This window comes from Eurosta solidaginis, chromosome 2, assembly GCF_040869045.1.
Source record: "Eurosta solidaginis isolate ZX-2024a chromosome 2, ASM4086904v1, whole genome shotgun sequence".
In the NCBI taxonomy this organism is placed as follows: Eukaryota; Metazoa; Arthropoda; class Insecta; order Diptera; family Tephritidae; genus Eurosta; species Eurosta solidaginis.
In genome coordinates this window covers 35,216,872-35,233,643 of record NC_090320.1, presented here as the reverse complement: position 1 = coordinate 35,233,643, position 16,772 = coordinate 35,216,872, and the positions used below count along the sequence as shown (strand labels likewise).

Here is a 16,772-nt window from a genome sequence, read left to right as displayed (position 1 = left end):
TGTTTAATCCAAAAAATAACAAAAAGTTGTAATATATGTTAAATATAACACGCAATCTCAAAAAAAAAAAAAATCAACAAAATTCTCCTTCCCAACACCACCCAACTTTTGGTACGAACTAATTAAAAGCAGTGCGCAGCTGTATTGTTAACCCATTGCTAGCCTTAAGGGTCACATTTAACACGCTTAACAAGCGTCACTGTGGTGGCGAATTTAAAACATAAGTTGTTAATTTTTTACTGTTGTTGATACATTGGAAAAAAAATTTAAAAAAAATATGTTGCGCGTAAATGCACAACAACAACAACTGTGCAACAAAGCATAGCAGCGACGTTATAACCAAATAAATTTATAGTGCAGCAAAGTCGGCGGTACATGAAAACAATTTCAATGCTGCAAGGAAAATTTATGAATACATATGTTTGTATGTATGTACAACGAAAAAAATAAATGCGCTATGAATCAGCAAGAACTGAACATTTTTTGTTTGCTACAACATAACTGTATGCATATTAATGTAAGGAGAGCTACAGTGGTGAGCAAGATGTTTGCAGAGACTTTGAGAGCGGGGAAGTCCTAAAGGTGTTGGAACGCATAGCATCAGCATTAATATGAAGCAGGAGAACAGTTTCAAATTCCACTTCCGGGTTAAAGCGTCAGGTGTGCATTTACTGATATAATATGTCAAGGAGAGGAATCTTTATGATAACTGCCGAAATTACGGGACACTAGCCGCATGGCCTGCATATGCTTAAAGAATGGGGATCCCTTTAACAAGCATTTGCAGGAGCTGCGGCGAGGAAGGCAGCAAATAATAATAATAAACCCAACGGATAAATACCCTCCAAAGCCCGCCCATCCGACACGAGGGGCGCATCCGCATGACGCACGGATTTTGTTTTTGCCGAGTTGTTGATAGGCGGAGGTTTGTTAAGCGTTGAGATCTAAAACTTCCCAGCTGCAGAATAAAAATCACTAGCTGAGTATTATACATAACGATAGGAAATAATACATAACAGTATAAAAGAAACAAGTCGCGCAATACTTGTGTGAATACCCAGCTCTAAAATACACTAGGTTTCAAACTATGGAGAATTTATACTACCAGAACTTAAGGAAGTAGCTAAGTCATCTGTAAAAGATATCAGCAGGTTAATCGTCCACTCCAAAAGGTACGATCGGAGTGCCGACTAGCCATACGACATCTGCAGCAATTGGTTCTAGCAGAAATGAGCATCAAAATGGTGCCACGTGCGCGACTTGGTACTTTGGATTGAGTACTTCGGTACATCGTCAAGCTAGATCTCGAGCTATCATTCTTGATGATATCATTTTATATTCATCTTCAAAGCTTTGTGATACGTTTCGAAATGTCAAAAAAGTTGTCTGCTGCTTTCGACCCTAGACTTTTTCGCCTGATCCGAAGGAGAATACTTAAAATGTTTAGGACTATCATTCAACTACTTGGACTACCAAGAACCAATAAAAATATTTCAAAATATGCTTTTCTGACACACATTTCATACCATGCATATATGTGACCCGGCCTATGAAAACGTGGCTTATGACTCAAAAAACAAATTGCGATAAACAGCTGTTAAAGATAAACAATGCATTTCTTCAGTTTCTTAGGTGTTCTCTTTTTTTTTTTTGAGTCATAAGCCACCTTTTCATAGGCCGGGTCACATATGATGAATTTCATATTAAAACCGATATGCATTGAACCCGACCCCCTCAGATTTTGATGACATTTTGCATAGAGGTACACTTTACCTATACTTTTTTTGAGTCATAAGCCACCTTTTCATAGGCCGGGTCACATATGATGAATTTCATATTAAAACCGATATGCATTGAACCCGACCCCCTCAGATTTTGATGACATTTTGCATAGAGGTACACTTTACCTATACAAACACAACCTCATTTTTAGAAATTGCATTTTTGAAAAATTGTGGGCGTGGCAAGGTGTCAAAGTTGTGAAAAATGTGTGAAAAATTACGGTAATAGGTACTTTTGAGCTGTAATAAGTACGGAACGGCTCAACCGATTTCAAAGATCTTGATACCATTGGAAAGGTATTCGAATATTCGAAATACGCCATTTTAGTTTTTGGATATGTTATATATATTAAAGAGACCTTTCTAAAAAAATATATTTTATTTTAAAACGCTTGGCCTTTGAAGTTTTTTCAAGATACAATTTTATTTAAAAAAAAAAAAAAGATTTTTCGGTGTATTAAAATGTTTTAGTGTATGTTTTTGAAAGCCGATCTGAATACCTTTCCAGTGGTACCAAGATCTTTGAAATCGGTTGAGCCGTTCCGTACTTATTACAGCGGTTGCGCCATTCAGTAGTTATCAGAGCTCAAAAGTATCTATTACCTTAACTTTTCACGCATTTTTCACAACTCTGACACATTGCCAAGCCCACAATTTTTCAAAAGAGCAATTTCTAAAAACGAGGTGATGTTTGTATAGGTAAAGTGTACCTCTATGCAAAATTTCATCAAAAACTGAGGGGGTCGGGTTCAAAATGTGCCTTTTTTTATAGGTTTTGATATGAAATTAATCATATATGTTTCTGAAAGGACGATTTTCCCCTTACTTTGCACACTGACGTTAGCCTGATTACATATAAAGGTTATGAGTCCCAGACTACTCAGCTTAAGTCAGCTGGCGAGTTAGAAAGTACTCTTGATGTGATAGCTTTTGGAAGGTTTTATTTTCTGGTTACCTCGTTTTTGAAGTCTTTCAATTCTTCGTACGAACGATTGGAAAGCATGCAGAGGTTATGCTAAAATAAATGATCATAGAAACTGAAGAAGAATTATTTTATAAATTCAGAATTAGTCCCAATAAGTATATTAATGTGAGCAAACGTGGGAATAAGATGTTGGGTTGCCCCGGTAGGAGTTTGAACTCCGAGAGATCAAACTTAAGTTCGTATGCATGAGGCCTGCATGTTTTCTCAACTTAACTACATCAAACACATTTAGTGTCCGAAGTATGAGTGTAAACAAGGAGCACGACGTAAATTGGAAAAGAAACTCGGCCTACATCTCCTCGGAGATAAATGGAGCCAAGTATTTTTTTAACTCTTTTATACAAAATAATGAAAAAATGTTACGTATCCCCAGCAGTACCCGTATTTTCTTGTTGTACAGACATGTTAATGTGTAATTGGTTGGTTTTTAATAAAACCGCGTGGTTATTATGTAATTAATGTCGAATATTAGAAACTGTGTCCAATTTCAGAAATTTTTGAAAATTTTTGTAAATTTTCCCCCAAACCCAAATTTTTATCGATATTAATTATTTTATCAAATTTGTATAAATTTTTAAAACCTGCTATAGGTTTGGTATCAAAATTAGAAATTCTTATCGGTTAAGAAACATGTCTTAGTTTTTCATCGATAGGTGCTTTAGGTCACATCTTATCGATGCTCTAAGTACCGTGACGAATATTTGCATTTCGATACATCACTATGCTGCTGGTAAATAAATGTACAACAACAACACAAAAAGCAGCCACACACACATGTAAACAGCAAAGCTAAGAGCGAAGAGAATATTTCACATACATAAATGTACTCTGCAGTTAAGAGCAGAGAATAAAGAGACAGTCACCCATCATGTAGTCATAATCTAAGAACGAAGATGACGTTACTCACAGATATGTACATGTATGTACATATATAGCCAAATAACCAAATTTAAGATACAACTGTTCGAGAAGGCTGTTCATATAAAGTCTAGACCTTAGGAGAAATATGCGAACGAGGTAACAGAGTATAAGAGCAGCGCAAGCTGAGGATTAATCAATCACTTTGATTTTAACACGCTATAAGTAAAGTATGCGAGTAATCTAACTGTGAGGTACTACTACCAAGGTAGTGTAAATAAGGAATCTTTTGCTATACTGAATATTTGAGTTATTTATTCGACAGTTCAGAGTTTCGAAAGATAACAGAAGGGCAGAATAATCAAGGAAATTGTTTAACACAATACTTTATTATTTTCGAAATCTTTATCAGTAGTAATTCATTTTTTGTTGCTTCATTCGAGTATATATCGTCACTCCCTACTAAAGCTAGAGCGTTTCAAACTGCCAAAAACGCCTAACTGCGTGCAAGCCTAGCGAATATGTTTTCGTAAAATGTTTCAACAGAACCGCCGATATATGGATTTCTTTTTCGCTTTTTATCGATTTGCTACAAACAATTTTTGCGAGCAATTTACTCATGCATACACTACACTACAATTTATTTGCACACTACAATTCGCAACTGCATAAATTTGCATATATTTGCACAACTACAACAAAAATAACAACAACACTTGGTTTTCGAACAAAACCAACGAAAAATCGCCAAACAAAGCAATCGTGGCAAAACATGTTCAAAACTGGTGAAGCCGCCATTAAGGGTCACCCCGTACGACCCAAAAAAAATGTTGCTGCTGTAACGCTGCGAAAAAAGTGGCCAAATGAATCAACAATAACACTAAAAAAGAACAAGTTGTCTGCACTACTGAAGCAACAACAACAACAACAAGCGGATTAACACTTGACAATGCAATGCAATGCATGGCCAGGAGCATAAGTAACCAACAACGTTACCGGAAGCGGTCCACCGAGGCGGCAGGAATACTCGCAGTAGCAAGGAGCAATGTCGTTGCTCGGCTTTTTTTGGAATTTTTGAAGTAAATTTTCATGTACAACAATGTTGCTCAGCTGTAGCAAATGCTTTTGCTGAAAAAAGTGCAGACAACAAGCAGGGCAATACAACAAAAAAAAGTAACGGACAATTGGCAAAAGCAACAGCGTTAATAAAGTGGCCCTCAGGCGAAACTTTTATTCCAACTAGCTATTAAAATAGTTTGTATATTCTTATACAGTTTTAATTGTTTAATGTTTTGGTGTTGTTAAAGTTTTTTTTTGCGAGATATTATTGTTGTATAAGGGATTTAAAAAATTTGTTTGGACCTCAAGCGTACTCGTGAGCTTTAAGCTTACCCATGAGCTTTATACTTAAACTTGGCCACCGATAATTTTGGGTTCTATAAAGTTTTCGAGAGAACGGAGTAACTTTAAAACGAAAGTTCGTTAGTTAATTGGGGTTTGCCGTGTTTGGTCGTCCAAGAAGCTGGGGCAACAGTGGGACAGGTGAGAGGCAAGCAATAACCAGAACGAAAAACAACAAGGCCGCGGGCGCTGATGGATTGCCTGCGGAGCTATTCAAATACGGCGGCGATGAGTTGGTAAGGTGCATACATCAGCTTCTTTGCAAAATATGCTCGGACGAGTGCGTGCCCGACGATTAGAATCTAAGTGTTCTTTGCCCAATCCACAAGAAAGGGGATACTGCAAACTGCGCCAACTATCTCGGAATAAACCTCCTTAATATCGCATATAAGGTCCTGTCAAGTGTATTGTGAGAAATATTGAAGCCCACCGTGGATCGGCGGATTGCACCTTATCAGTGCGGCTTCAGACCTGATAAATCTACCAACCACCAGATTTTCACAATGCTTCAAATCACACATCACTTCTTCGTCGATTTTAAAGCCGCCTTCGACAGCACGAAAAGGAGCTGCGTATATGCCGCTATGTCTGAATTTGGTTTCCCCGCAAAATTTATACGACTGTGCAAAATAACGTTGAGCAGCACCATCAGCTCGAGGTTTCAGACAGGGTGACCCCCTGCTACTTTGGACTAGGTAGGCAATTGAAAAGTAAAGTCCTCTCTCGCCAAACGAAAATCATTTTCATGAAAGGCATAAAAAAACACAGAAAAAGTCGGAAATTTGTGTACTGAATTTATCGGACGAATATGGAAAGAATTTTTTGAAAGCCAGTTGTTTTTTATTTTTAACTTTTCGAAGTTCAAAATCAGAGCTGCTCAACCTTCGGCTGTGCCGAAGACTTCATACCTTTCATGAATGAGGCTGAACAATAATCTTATCCCATTCGTAATCTCCAAATAAATCGCTGTATAAGATAAGAAATATATAGTGAACAGATGTACATACCTAAACGATTTTAAGATAAATATAAAAAAAATGGCAAAAAACCCCCTTATCTGAACGATCGGTTGTATGGGATATATACTATATATACATAGCTCCGATCAAAGTGATTTTTTCAGGATATCTTCTATGATATATTAGAATATATACCACCGAGTTTCACGTTTATACTTTCTAAATTGCGGCAGGAATGACCAAAATCGTCTTATCTGAACGATCGGTTGTATGGGAGATATATGTTATAGTGGTCCGATCCTACCGGATCCGACAAATGTCTAATATAATACAAAAATACATCCTTGTGCCAAATTTCACTGAGATATCTCAAAATTTTAGGAACTAGTTTGCGTTCAAACAGACAGACGGACATAGCTATATCAACTCAGTTCCTCGCCCTGATCAATTCGGTGTACTTAATGGTGAGTATATCTTCTATATTTCTCAGCGTTACAAACATTGGACCAAAGTTCGGACCATTTCATGTTCATGAAAGGTATACAAAATTCATAGCACTCCCATATGCCCTCACATATAAAATCGATTCATATGAAAGTGCCTGAATTTCATATGAAAGTGCAAAAAAAAAGCTCTTCCATATGAAGCCAAGGCAAGGCACTTCGGTATGATATTAAAATTTACACTAACAAATTGACAACAAATTTTTTTTTTTAAATATTGTAGCACAGAGAAAAATTGTAATTCAAAATTTATATTTTAAGGGGGCCATCATAAATGTTTAAACATTCAAAATAATTTTCTTTGTTTTTTTTTTCTTTTGCAATTTAAAAAAGGTTTAAGTGTATAATTTTATATATGTATTGTGATTTGCACTTGAATATGAAAAATGTTGAACAGCCCTTTTTAAAATAATCACTTTGATGAAATATTAGCATTTTTAATTTCTTTCTTATACAATAAGATACGGTGAAAGATGTACCATTTTCATTGTTAGGATCTGTGTCCATGAACAAAAAAAAAATTATAAATTTTTTTTTAATAAAAATCATTAAATAATTGTTTTAAATTGAATTAAATAGTGAAAACAATTACCTGCTTTCGCTACGTGACTATTTAGATCAATACGAATTTCCATATTTTTGTTGTTTTTTTTTTGTTTACTAATATTAATTTGCTTATTATAATCAGTAACTTTATAAAATATACACTAATATACAATTAACACATCCCCTCTCGTTCAAATTTTATTTTGTTTAGCTTTTATTTTGTTTTGTTGTTGAAAACAATAAATAAAGTATAAAAACTTCTCACAATAGCAATTAGTTTGGAAATTTCTTTACAATTAAGCAATTGACTTCTTTACTAAGTCACAGCGAAACTAACAACGCAAGTTAATCACTACACTAATAAAAATCATTTTGTTAACACTTTTTAATAGCACAGTTAAATCAGTCACTAAAAACAAATTTTATTTTTTTATAAAATTTTGTATATAAATTTTTCATTAAAAAATATAAAAAAACACCTCAGCACACCCAATTATTTTAATTTGTTTACAGAACGCGCGCAAACGTAGTTTTAATTATTTGGCAACGATCAGTGATCAGTGATCAACGATTCGGCAACGTTAGCAACAAGAAAAAAAAACATTTACGCGTTAGAACATTTGTCGTAGGAATGTGTGCCGCCAACGATGAAGCGCGCACACTAACTGAAGATGTACAAAGCTTTAACTGCGGTCAATAGCCGCTGAAAATCGTGAGACATACGTTCGATGAGAAACAAAGTTCGTAATCCCTTTGTTTAGTACAAGCAACAAAAACAAAATTCATCTAATCAATTGTTTCATTAATAGATTGACAATGAGAGTCGCTATTGAACAAAGCGGTGTTTTTGTAGCGTTAGTAAACAATAACTGTAACGAGCAGCTGATTGTAGTTTTAATCTCTTTTTTGTTAGATAACATATAAGAATATGAAAGACTTTTGATTTTATAACTTATTTTTACTTCAATTATATTAGTTTCGTTTGATCCAAGAATTGTAAAAATTCTAAAAAAAAACTTCAGAACTTGGAAATTTTGCTTTCGAGTTTGAAGGAACTTCCCGATAATCTATTGACCAGAAACTTTGAACATAGCTTTGGGTTTTACTACGTTGTTATATTTAGGATAAAAAACTTTTTTTCGATGAGACAGGGATCGAGATATTTAGAAAGCCCATTTACAACATGTGGAGTCTTGCGACCGCTATTTGACTAACTTCTCGTAGATAGATTCTTGATATTAAGAACATATTTCAGAGCCGTATGACACTGCAACATGAGGGAAAAGATTTTCGCAAGGTTATCCAGGGAACGCGAGAATTCAAAAAAAGTTGGAATTCTTGCTCTCGAGTTTTAAGCAACTTCCCGACAAAACAGTGACCTGAAACTTTAAACATAGCTTTGGGCTCTATTAGGTTATTACATCTGACATAAAAGAGTTTTCAAGATGCGACATGGATCGAGATATTAGGAGGTATTAAAAAGTGTATTTACAACATGTGAAATCTTGCGACCGCTATTTGGGTAACTTCCCGTGGAGCTTGATTCTTCCTTGAACTTCCAAATAACCCAGAGACCTGAAACTTTGAACGAAACTTCGGTAATTTTAAGGTTGTTATATTTAGAATGAAAAAGTTTTCCAAATAGGATAGGTGGCGATATATTTAGAGGTATTAAGAAGCCCATTTAGAATACTGGAATCTTGCGATCGATTTTTAAGTAACTTCTCGCTAAAGTACAAACAAGAAGCATTTTACATAGTTCAGGTCGCCTTGACAACGCAACAAAGGGCGAAAAATATAAAGGTGGAGATCGCGGGTTCGAATCGAGCTCAAGGCCTAACAATAATTTTTTATCATTATTATTGTTATGATAAATTTTTTCTTAAACGTTTAGGCGCCGCTGCTATAACCATTCAGCCATCACAGCGGTTTTTTGTTTGTCTTCATTAATCCTACTTCTATTCTGTTTCGTGCCAATTGATATTCACAACACTGCGACATCTGTTGCAGAATGGCTGTGAAAATTGGACTTGTTTGTTGGCAATGCTGCCATAGTGTCATATTTTATTGACACTTTTTTCCCCGTGCTCTGGGATGTATTAACAATTTTTGTTGTTATATCGGCCTACTGATTTTAAGATCGCGGGTTCGAATCGAGCTCAAGGCCTAACAATAATTTTTTATCATTATTATTGTTATGATAAATTTTTTCTTAATTGAAAAAATTTTTTAATTAGAATAGAAGAAAGAAAAAATTTTAGACAACTGCCAAAGCTCGTTGTATAGATCCATTTCGGGAACTGCTAAATTCCTTCATCGGCAACGTTTAGGCGCCGCTGCTATAACCATTCAGCCATCACAGCGGTTTTTTGTTTGTCTTCATTAATCCTACTTCTATTCTGTTTCGTGCCAATTGATATTCACAACACTGCGACATCTGTTGCAGAATGGCTGTGAAAATTGGACTTGTTTGTTGGCAATGCTGCCATAGTGTCATATTTTATTGACACTTTTTTCCCCGTACTCTGGGATGTATTAACAATTTTTGTTGTTATATCGGCCTACTGATTTTAAGATCGCGGGTTCGAATCGAGCTCAAGGCCTAACAATAATTTTTTATCATTATTATTGTTATGATAAATTTTTTCTTAATTGAAAAAATTTTTTAATTAGAATAGAAGAAAGAAAAAATTTTAGACAACTGCCAAAGCTCGTTGTATAGATCCATTTCGGGAACTGCTAAATTCCTTCATCGGCAACGTTTAGGCGCCGCTGCTATAACCATTCAGCCATCACAGCGGTTTTTTGTTTGTCTTCATTAATCCTACTTCTATTCTGTTTCGTGCCAATTGATATTCACAACACTGCGACATCTGTTGCAGAATGGCTGTGAAAATTGGACTAGTTTGTTGGCAATGCTGCCATAGTGTCATATTTTATTGACACTTTTTTCCCCGTGCTCTGGGATGTATTAACAATTTTTGTTGTTATATCGGCCTACTGATTTTAAGATCGCGGGTTCGAATCGAGCTCAAGGCCTAACAATAATTTTTTATCATTATTATTGTTATGATAAATTTTTTCTTAATTGAAAAAATTTTTTAATTAGAATAGAAGAAAGAAAAAATTTTAGACAACTGCCAAAGCTCGTTGTATAGATCCATTTCGGGAACTGCTACATTCCTTCATCGGCAACGTTTAGGCGCCGCTGCTATAACCATTCAGCCATCACAGCGGTTTTTTGTTTGTCTTCATTAATCCTACTTCTATTCTGTTTCGTGCCAATTGATATTCACAACAATGCGACATCTGTTGCAGAATGGCTGTGAAAATTGGACTTGTTTGTTGGCAATGCTGCCATAGTGTCATATTTTATTGACACTTTTTTCGAACCCGCGATCTTAAAATCAGTAGGCCGATATAACAACAAAAATTGTTAATACATCCCAGAGCACGGGGAAAAAAGTGTCAATAAAATATGACACTATGGCAGCATTGCCAACAAACAAGTCCAATTTTCACAGCCATTCTGCAACAGATGTCGCAGTGTTGTGAATATCAATTGGCACGAAACAGAATAGAAGTAGGATTAATGAAGACAAACAAAAAACCGCTGTGATGGCTGAATGGTTATAGCAGCGGCGCCTAAACGTTGCCGATGAAGGAATTTAGCAGTTCCCGAAATGGATCTATACAACGAGCTTTGGCAGTTGTCTAAAATGTTTTCTTTCTTCTATTCTAATTAAAAAATTTTTTCAATTAAGAAAAAATTTATCATAACAATAATAATGATAAAAAATTATTGTTAGGCCTTGAGCTCGATTCGAACCCGCAATCTTAAAATCAGTAGGCCGATATAACAACAAAAATTGTTAATACATCCCAGAGCACGGGGAAAAAAGTGTCAATAAAATATGACACTATGGCAGCATTGCCAACAAACAAGTCCAATTTTCACAGCCATTCTGCAACAGATGTCGCAGTGTTGTGAATATCAATTGGCACGAAACAGAATAGAAGTAGGATTAATGAAGACAAACAAAAAACCGCTGTGATGGCTGAATGGTTATAGCAGCGGCGCCTAAACGTTGCCGATGAAGGAATTTAGCAGTTCCCGAAATGGATCTATACAACGAGCTTTGGCAGTTGTCTAAAATTTTTTCTTTCTTCTATTCTAATTAAAAAATTTTTTCAATTAAGAAAAAATTTATCATAACAATAATAATGATAAAAAATTATTGTTAGGCCTTGAGCTCGATTCGAACCCGCGATCTTAAAATCAGTAGGCCGATATAACAACAAAAATTGTTAATACATCCCAGAGCACGGGGAAAAAAGTGTCAATAAAATATGACACTATGGCAGCATTGCCAACAAACAAGTCCAATTTTCACAGCCATTCTGCAACAGATGTCGCAGTGTTGTGAATATCAATTGGCACGAAACAGAATAGAAGTAGGATTAATGAAGACAAACAAAAAACCGCTGTGATGGCTGAATGGTTATAGCAGCGGCGCCTAAACGTTGCCGATGAAGGAATTTAGCAGTTCCCGAAATGGATCTATACAACGAGCTTTGGCAGTTGTCTAAAATTTTTTCTTTCTTCTATTCTAATTAAAAAATTTTTTCAATTAAAAAAAGAAAAAATTTATCATAACAATAATAATGATAAAAAATTATTGTTAGGCCTTGAGCTCGATTCGAACCCGCGATCTTAAAATCAGTAGGCCGATATAACAACAAAAATTCTTAATACATCCCAGAGCATAAAGGTGGAGTGCAATAAATAGGCTTCCGATATAATCTTTACCTAAGGCCGGCAATGTGCGCTCCAACTTTATAATTTTGCTCCTCATACAAATTTGTACAGTGGTTATGTTAAAATTAAAATATCAAAGTTCAACAAGATTGTGTTTTTGTTTAAAGAGACATTTTTCGCTTCTTTTGGTCCATTTATATAAAGGAAGTACTTAAAATTTGGTCAGCAGCTTTTTTGAAGTGTTTGGGACAGTTTTTCAGAAGACGAACTGCTTGAATGGTTACAAGCCAACGATGTTCGAACAAAAAATCGCGAACGTCATGTCTCATGTATGATTGATCACCTTGTTGTTTATCTATCACGCATGAGTCCAGAAGCGTTCTGTTTTTGGCTTCTATGCATTTTTTCAAGTCACATGCTTATCGGTCATAAAGGTGAAACGCTTTTAAAAGAAAAGGATAGCACTAAATAGTAAAAATATTAATACAAAAAAGGCAATTTCTTTACAGAGCTTTACAAATTCTAGAGAAACTATACATATGTATTATCTATATTATCACTATCTTATATAGATATGAATCTCTACAAGTTCTCCGCTTATAAAGGCCATGTGGCATCCTCAGACCAGCTGACCCTTTGTTATACCACTACTATCTTATAAAAGTACGAAGTCGAACCAATTAGTACGTCTAATATAGCGCAGATTACCTTGAATTTTTGCTGAACCAAGCACGCAACGCTGGCCACCATGGTGTGATGGTAGCGTGCTCCGCCTACCACACCAAATGCTCTGGGTTCACATCCCGGGCAAAGCAACATCAAAATTTTAGAAAAAGGTTTTTCAATTTGAAGAAAATTTTTCTAAGCGGGGTCGCCGCTTGGCAGTGTTTGGCAAGCACTCCGAGTGTATTTCTGCCATGAAAAGCTCTCATTGAAAACTCATCTGTCTTGCAGATGCCGTTCGGAGTTGGCATAAAACAAGTAGGTCCCGTCCCGCCAATTTGTAGGAAAAATTAAGGGGAGCACGACGCAAATTGAAAGAGAAGCTCGGCCTAAAATCTCTTCGGAGGTTATCGCGCCTTACATTTATTTATTTAAGCAACGCTAACCAGCCGATGAAGTGCTTGTTCAGACATTACATGCGTGTTCTGGCTAGAGCCGGGCATCTGCAGAGGGACACTTGAATATTTTATTTATTTTTTAATCCTTACAGCTTTGACAGAAGTCAATCATTGGGATTCCCATGCGTTCGCCGTGTACTTCCATCAGCCGAGGCCCGTTAATATCCCGTTGAATGGCCCTAAGGAGAAACGACTGAGATCGATAAGGAACCTATATCGGTTCACATGACGGCGTGTTTGCGCATGACATGAAGAAGAGCGGTGTACCTTAACTGAATTACTTTTGTTTGTTCATTGGCTTTCCTCGTTAGCTTATTAGCAACACAGTTCCCAGATATACCGCTATGACTGGCTATTTCGTTTAGCGACTGTCAGCAATCTATTGCAACCTTTGGGAAAGTGCTCCGCCTTAAACAGCTTTGATCGCTGCTTGACTGTAGAAGTAAATTGCAACGGACGTGAGATTATCAGATAATTTGGAGCCATATGTGCTGTTATGGTTTCTGGATAGGGAAGATATCATTCCATTTGTACCGCTCTAGGAATCTGATAAAGAATTTGTTGTCTGGAGGAAGGGTCGGTTTTCCGCGTATATTGATATGACCAAATCTGCTACTCGCCGCATTTCAACTCGACTAGAACTTACCATACTTGTCAACTGGAACGAGGTTGAGCATAGCCTCTAAAGCGTGTGTGGGTGTGGAGTGTGGTGTCCATAATATAAGCACTGCGACTGAATGCCATAGTACAAAACCGCGGTGTTCAATCAATACATATTGTGTAACTTTAAGTCCCCACGTTTTGTTAAGGACTACTTTACAGGTATAGAGAGCTGTTATGGCCTTTGTGGCTATTTTGGTTCAATTTACAATGTAAAATCTTTCCGAAGTTTTCAACTGCTGGTGAAAGTTCGAACCTTACCCCGTTTAATTTCGGTGGTTTGAAATGTGGTATTTGTAGCGTTTGGTGGATAAAGAAATTTCAGGATTCACTTTGGAGCCGCTTGCATGGGTCCTTTACAAGCAGTAGCTCGCTTAGAGTCTAAAAATGTTCACCTGCTACTTTTAAAGCGATGTCATCGACCAAAGTGATAACTTTTAAAAAGTTCTATCTAACCTCAATAACAAGGTGTTGATTATTAGGAAAATACACTTCCTTGAGGAGTTCTCTGGACGCGTGACGTATTATGCAGGATTCACCCAGACATCATAGGATGGTTCTTCTTGTGGCCGGTCCAACACGATTTCAAATAAGGAATCGACTACATCTCTTAAGCCCGGGTTCTTCAGCATTTTAGGTACTATACCACTCGTTGTTCCTATAATTTTTCTGTTCTTTGAGCTATTGTTTTTGATGTTGCTACTTGCTATATTTTTTTTTCTTATTTTTCTTATTTATAGTTTACTAGCCTTTACCCGCGGCCCCGTCCGCAGGGAGAAAATGAAATATATGGGGTATTCACGTTAGCCTGCTTATCAAGTTATCTGTTTAAAAATTTTGTCTGTCTAATGCATTTTATTTTTGTAATTGAGTAAAAAAAATATCTAAATGAGCTGATAACCTGATAGAATCCCCAAACGATCCAGAAATTATTCAGGAAAAGCCACGAAATGACCCCGACGATATCTCGGACTTATCCCGAAAACCATCCAGAAATGCCCCGGAAGGGTCTCCAAAAGCTCCCGGAATAGTCCCAAAAAACCCCGAAATGACAACGACACGATTCTAGACTAATCCAGACCACACAGAAATGATCCCTGAAGGGTACCAAAAGTTCCGAAATTACCCTGACGGGTTCATGGACGGATCTCAAAAACCATCCAGAAAATATCCAGGAAGGCTTCCTAAATTATCCCGACATAGTACAGAAAAAGTTCCGAAATGACCCCAAGGGGATCCACGACGGATCGCGAAAACCATACAGAAATGATTCCGGAAGAGTCCCAAAATGATCCCGAAATAGTCCGGAAATGACCCCGATGGGATCCCGCACGGATCCAGAAATGATTCCGGAAGGGTCCCAAAACTATCCCGAGAAAGTAACAAAAAAATTTCGAAATGACTCCTACGGCATCACGGACGGATCCAGAAATGACCTCGGAAGGGTCCCCAAATGATCCTAAAATGGTCCCGAACTGACACTGATGGATCCGGCAAACCATAAAGAAATGATGCCGGAAGGGTCCCCAAATGATCCCGAAAGAGTCCCGAAATAACCCCGATGGGTTCACGTACATATCCCGAAAACTATCCAGATATGATGCCGGAAAGGTCCTCAAATGATCCCCCTAATAGTCCCGAAATTACCCTGACGGGATCCCGCACGGATCCCGAAAACCAACCAGAAATGATGCCGAAAGGGTCACCAAATGATCCTGTATCAGTCGAGAAAAAGTCCCGAAATGACCGCGACGGAATCCCGCACAGATCCCGAAAACTATCTAGAAATGATGCCGGAAGGGACCCCAGATGATCCGGAAAAAGGCCCGAAATTATCCCGAAGAGATCCCGGACGGATACGGAAAGCCATACAGATATGATGCCGGAAAGGTCCTCAAATGATCCCCTAATAGTCCCGAAATAATCCTGACGGGATCCCGGACGGATCCCGAAAAGCATCCAGAAATGATGGCGAAAGGGTCCCCAAATTATCCCGTATTAGTCGCGAAAAAGTTCCAAAATGACCCGATGGATCCCGTAAACCATCTAGAAATGACGCCGCAAGGGACCCTAAAAGATCCCGAAAAATTCCCGAAATGACCCGACAGGATCCCGGACGAATCCCGAAAACCATCCAGAAATGATGCCGGAAAGGACCCTAAAAGAACCGAAAAAGTTCCGAAATGACCCCGATGGGATCCCTGACAGATCGCGAAAACCATCCAGCAATGGTGCCAGAAGCGACCTCAAATGATCCCGAAATGGCCACGATAGGATCCCGAACTGAAACCTTCAAATGATCCCGAAATAGTCCCAAAATGACCCGTCCGGATTCCGGACGGATCCCGAAAACTATCCAGAAATGATGCCGGAAATGTCCTCAAATGATACCCTAATAGTCCCGAAATGAACCTGACGGGATCCCGGAAGGATCCCGAACAGCATCCAAAAATGATGCCGGTAGGTACCCCACATGATGCCGAAACAGTCCCGAAATGAACCCGACGGGATCCCCAACTGAAAACCATCAAGAAATGATGCCGGTAGGTACCCCAAATGATCCCGAAATAGTCCCGAAATGACCCGTCCGGATTCCGGACGGATCCCGAAAACTATTCAGAAATTATGCCGGAAAGGTCCTCAAATGATTCCCTAATAGTCCCGAAATGACCCTGACGGGATCCGGGACGGATCCCAAAAACCATCCAGAAATGATGCCGAAAGGGTCCCCAAATGATCCCATATTAGTCGAGAAAAAGTCCCGAAATGACCCCGACGGGAACCCGGAGGGATCTCAAAAACCATCCAGAAATGATGCCGGAAGATACCCAAATGATCCCAAAACAGCCCCGATGGGATCCCGGATGGATCCCGAAAACCATCTAGAAATAATGCCGGAAGGGGCACAAAATGACCCCGAAAAAGTCCCGTAATGATCCCGGAAACTATCAAGAATTTATCACTCAAAGGTACGCAAATGATCCCGAAACCCATCCAGAAATGATGCCGGAAGGGTCCCCAAAAATATTGTCTGTGTCCCAAATTTCATCCAAATCTGTCCAGCCGTTCTTGCGTAATTGGGGCACAAAGACAAACGTCTGGACATCCAAACATCCAAACTTTCCCATTTATAATATACTAGCCTTTACCCGCGGCCCCGTCCGCAAGGAGAAAATGAAATATATGGGCTATTCACGTT

The 16,772-nt window shown here is 37.8% G+C and overlaps 1 protein-coding gene across 3 annotated transcripts in view; it reads right to left on the bottom strand.

Moving 5' to 3' along the window:
• Window positions 1-16,772, bottom strand: part of ZnT35C (Zinc transporter 35C) — a 252,281-nt gene that overhangs the window by 129,819 nt on the left and 105,690 nt on the right. Inside the window, exon 1 of one of the 3 annotated variants that reach the window (XM_067764971.1) lies at window positions 7,080-7,673. The exons of the other annotated variants lie outside the window; for them this stretch is intronic. Coding sequence (XP_067621072.1) covers window positions 7,080-7,122 — 43 coding nt within the window. The 5' untranslated portion in view covers window positions 7,123-7,673. Of the gene's footprint in view, window positions 1-7,079; window positions 7,674-16,772 lie in introns of those variants that run through there. 3 annotated transcript variants of the gene reach the window in all.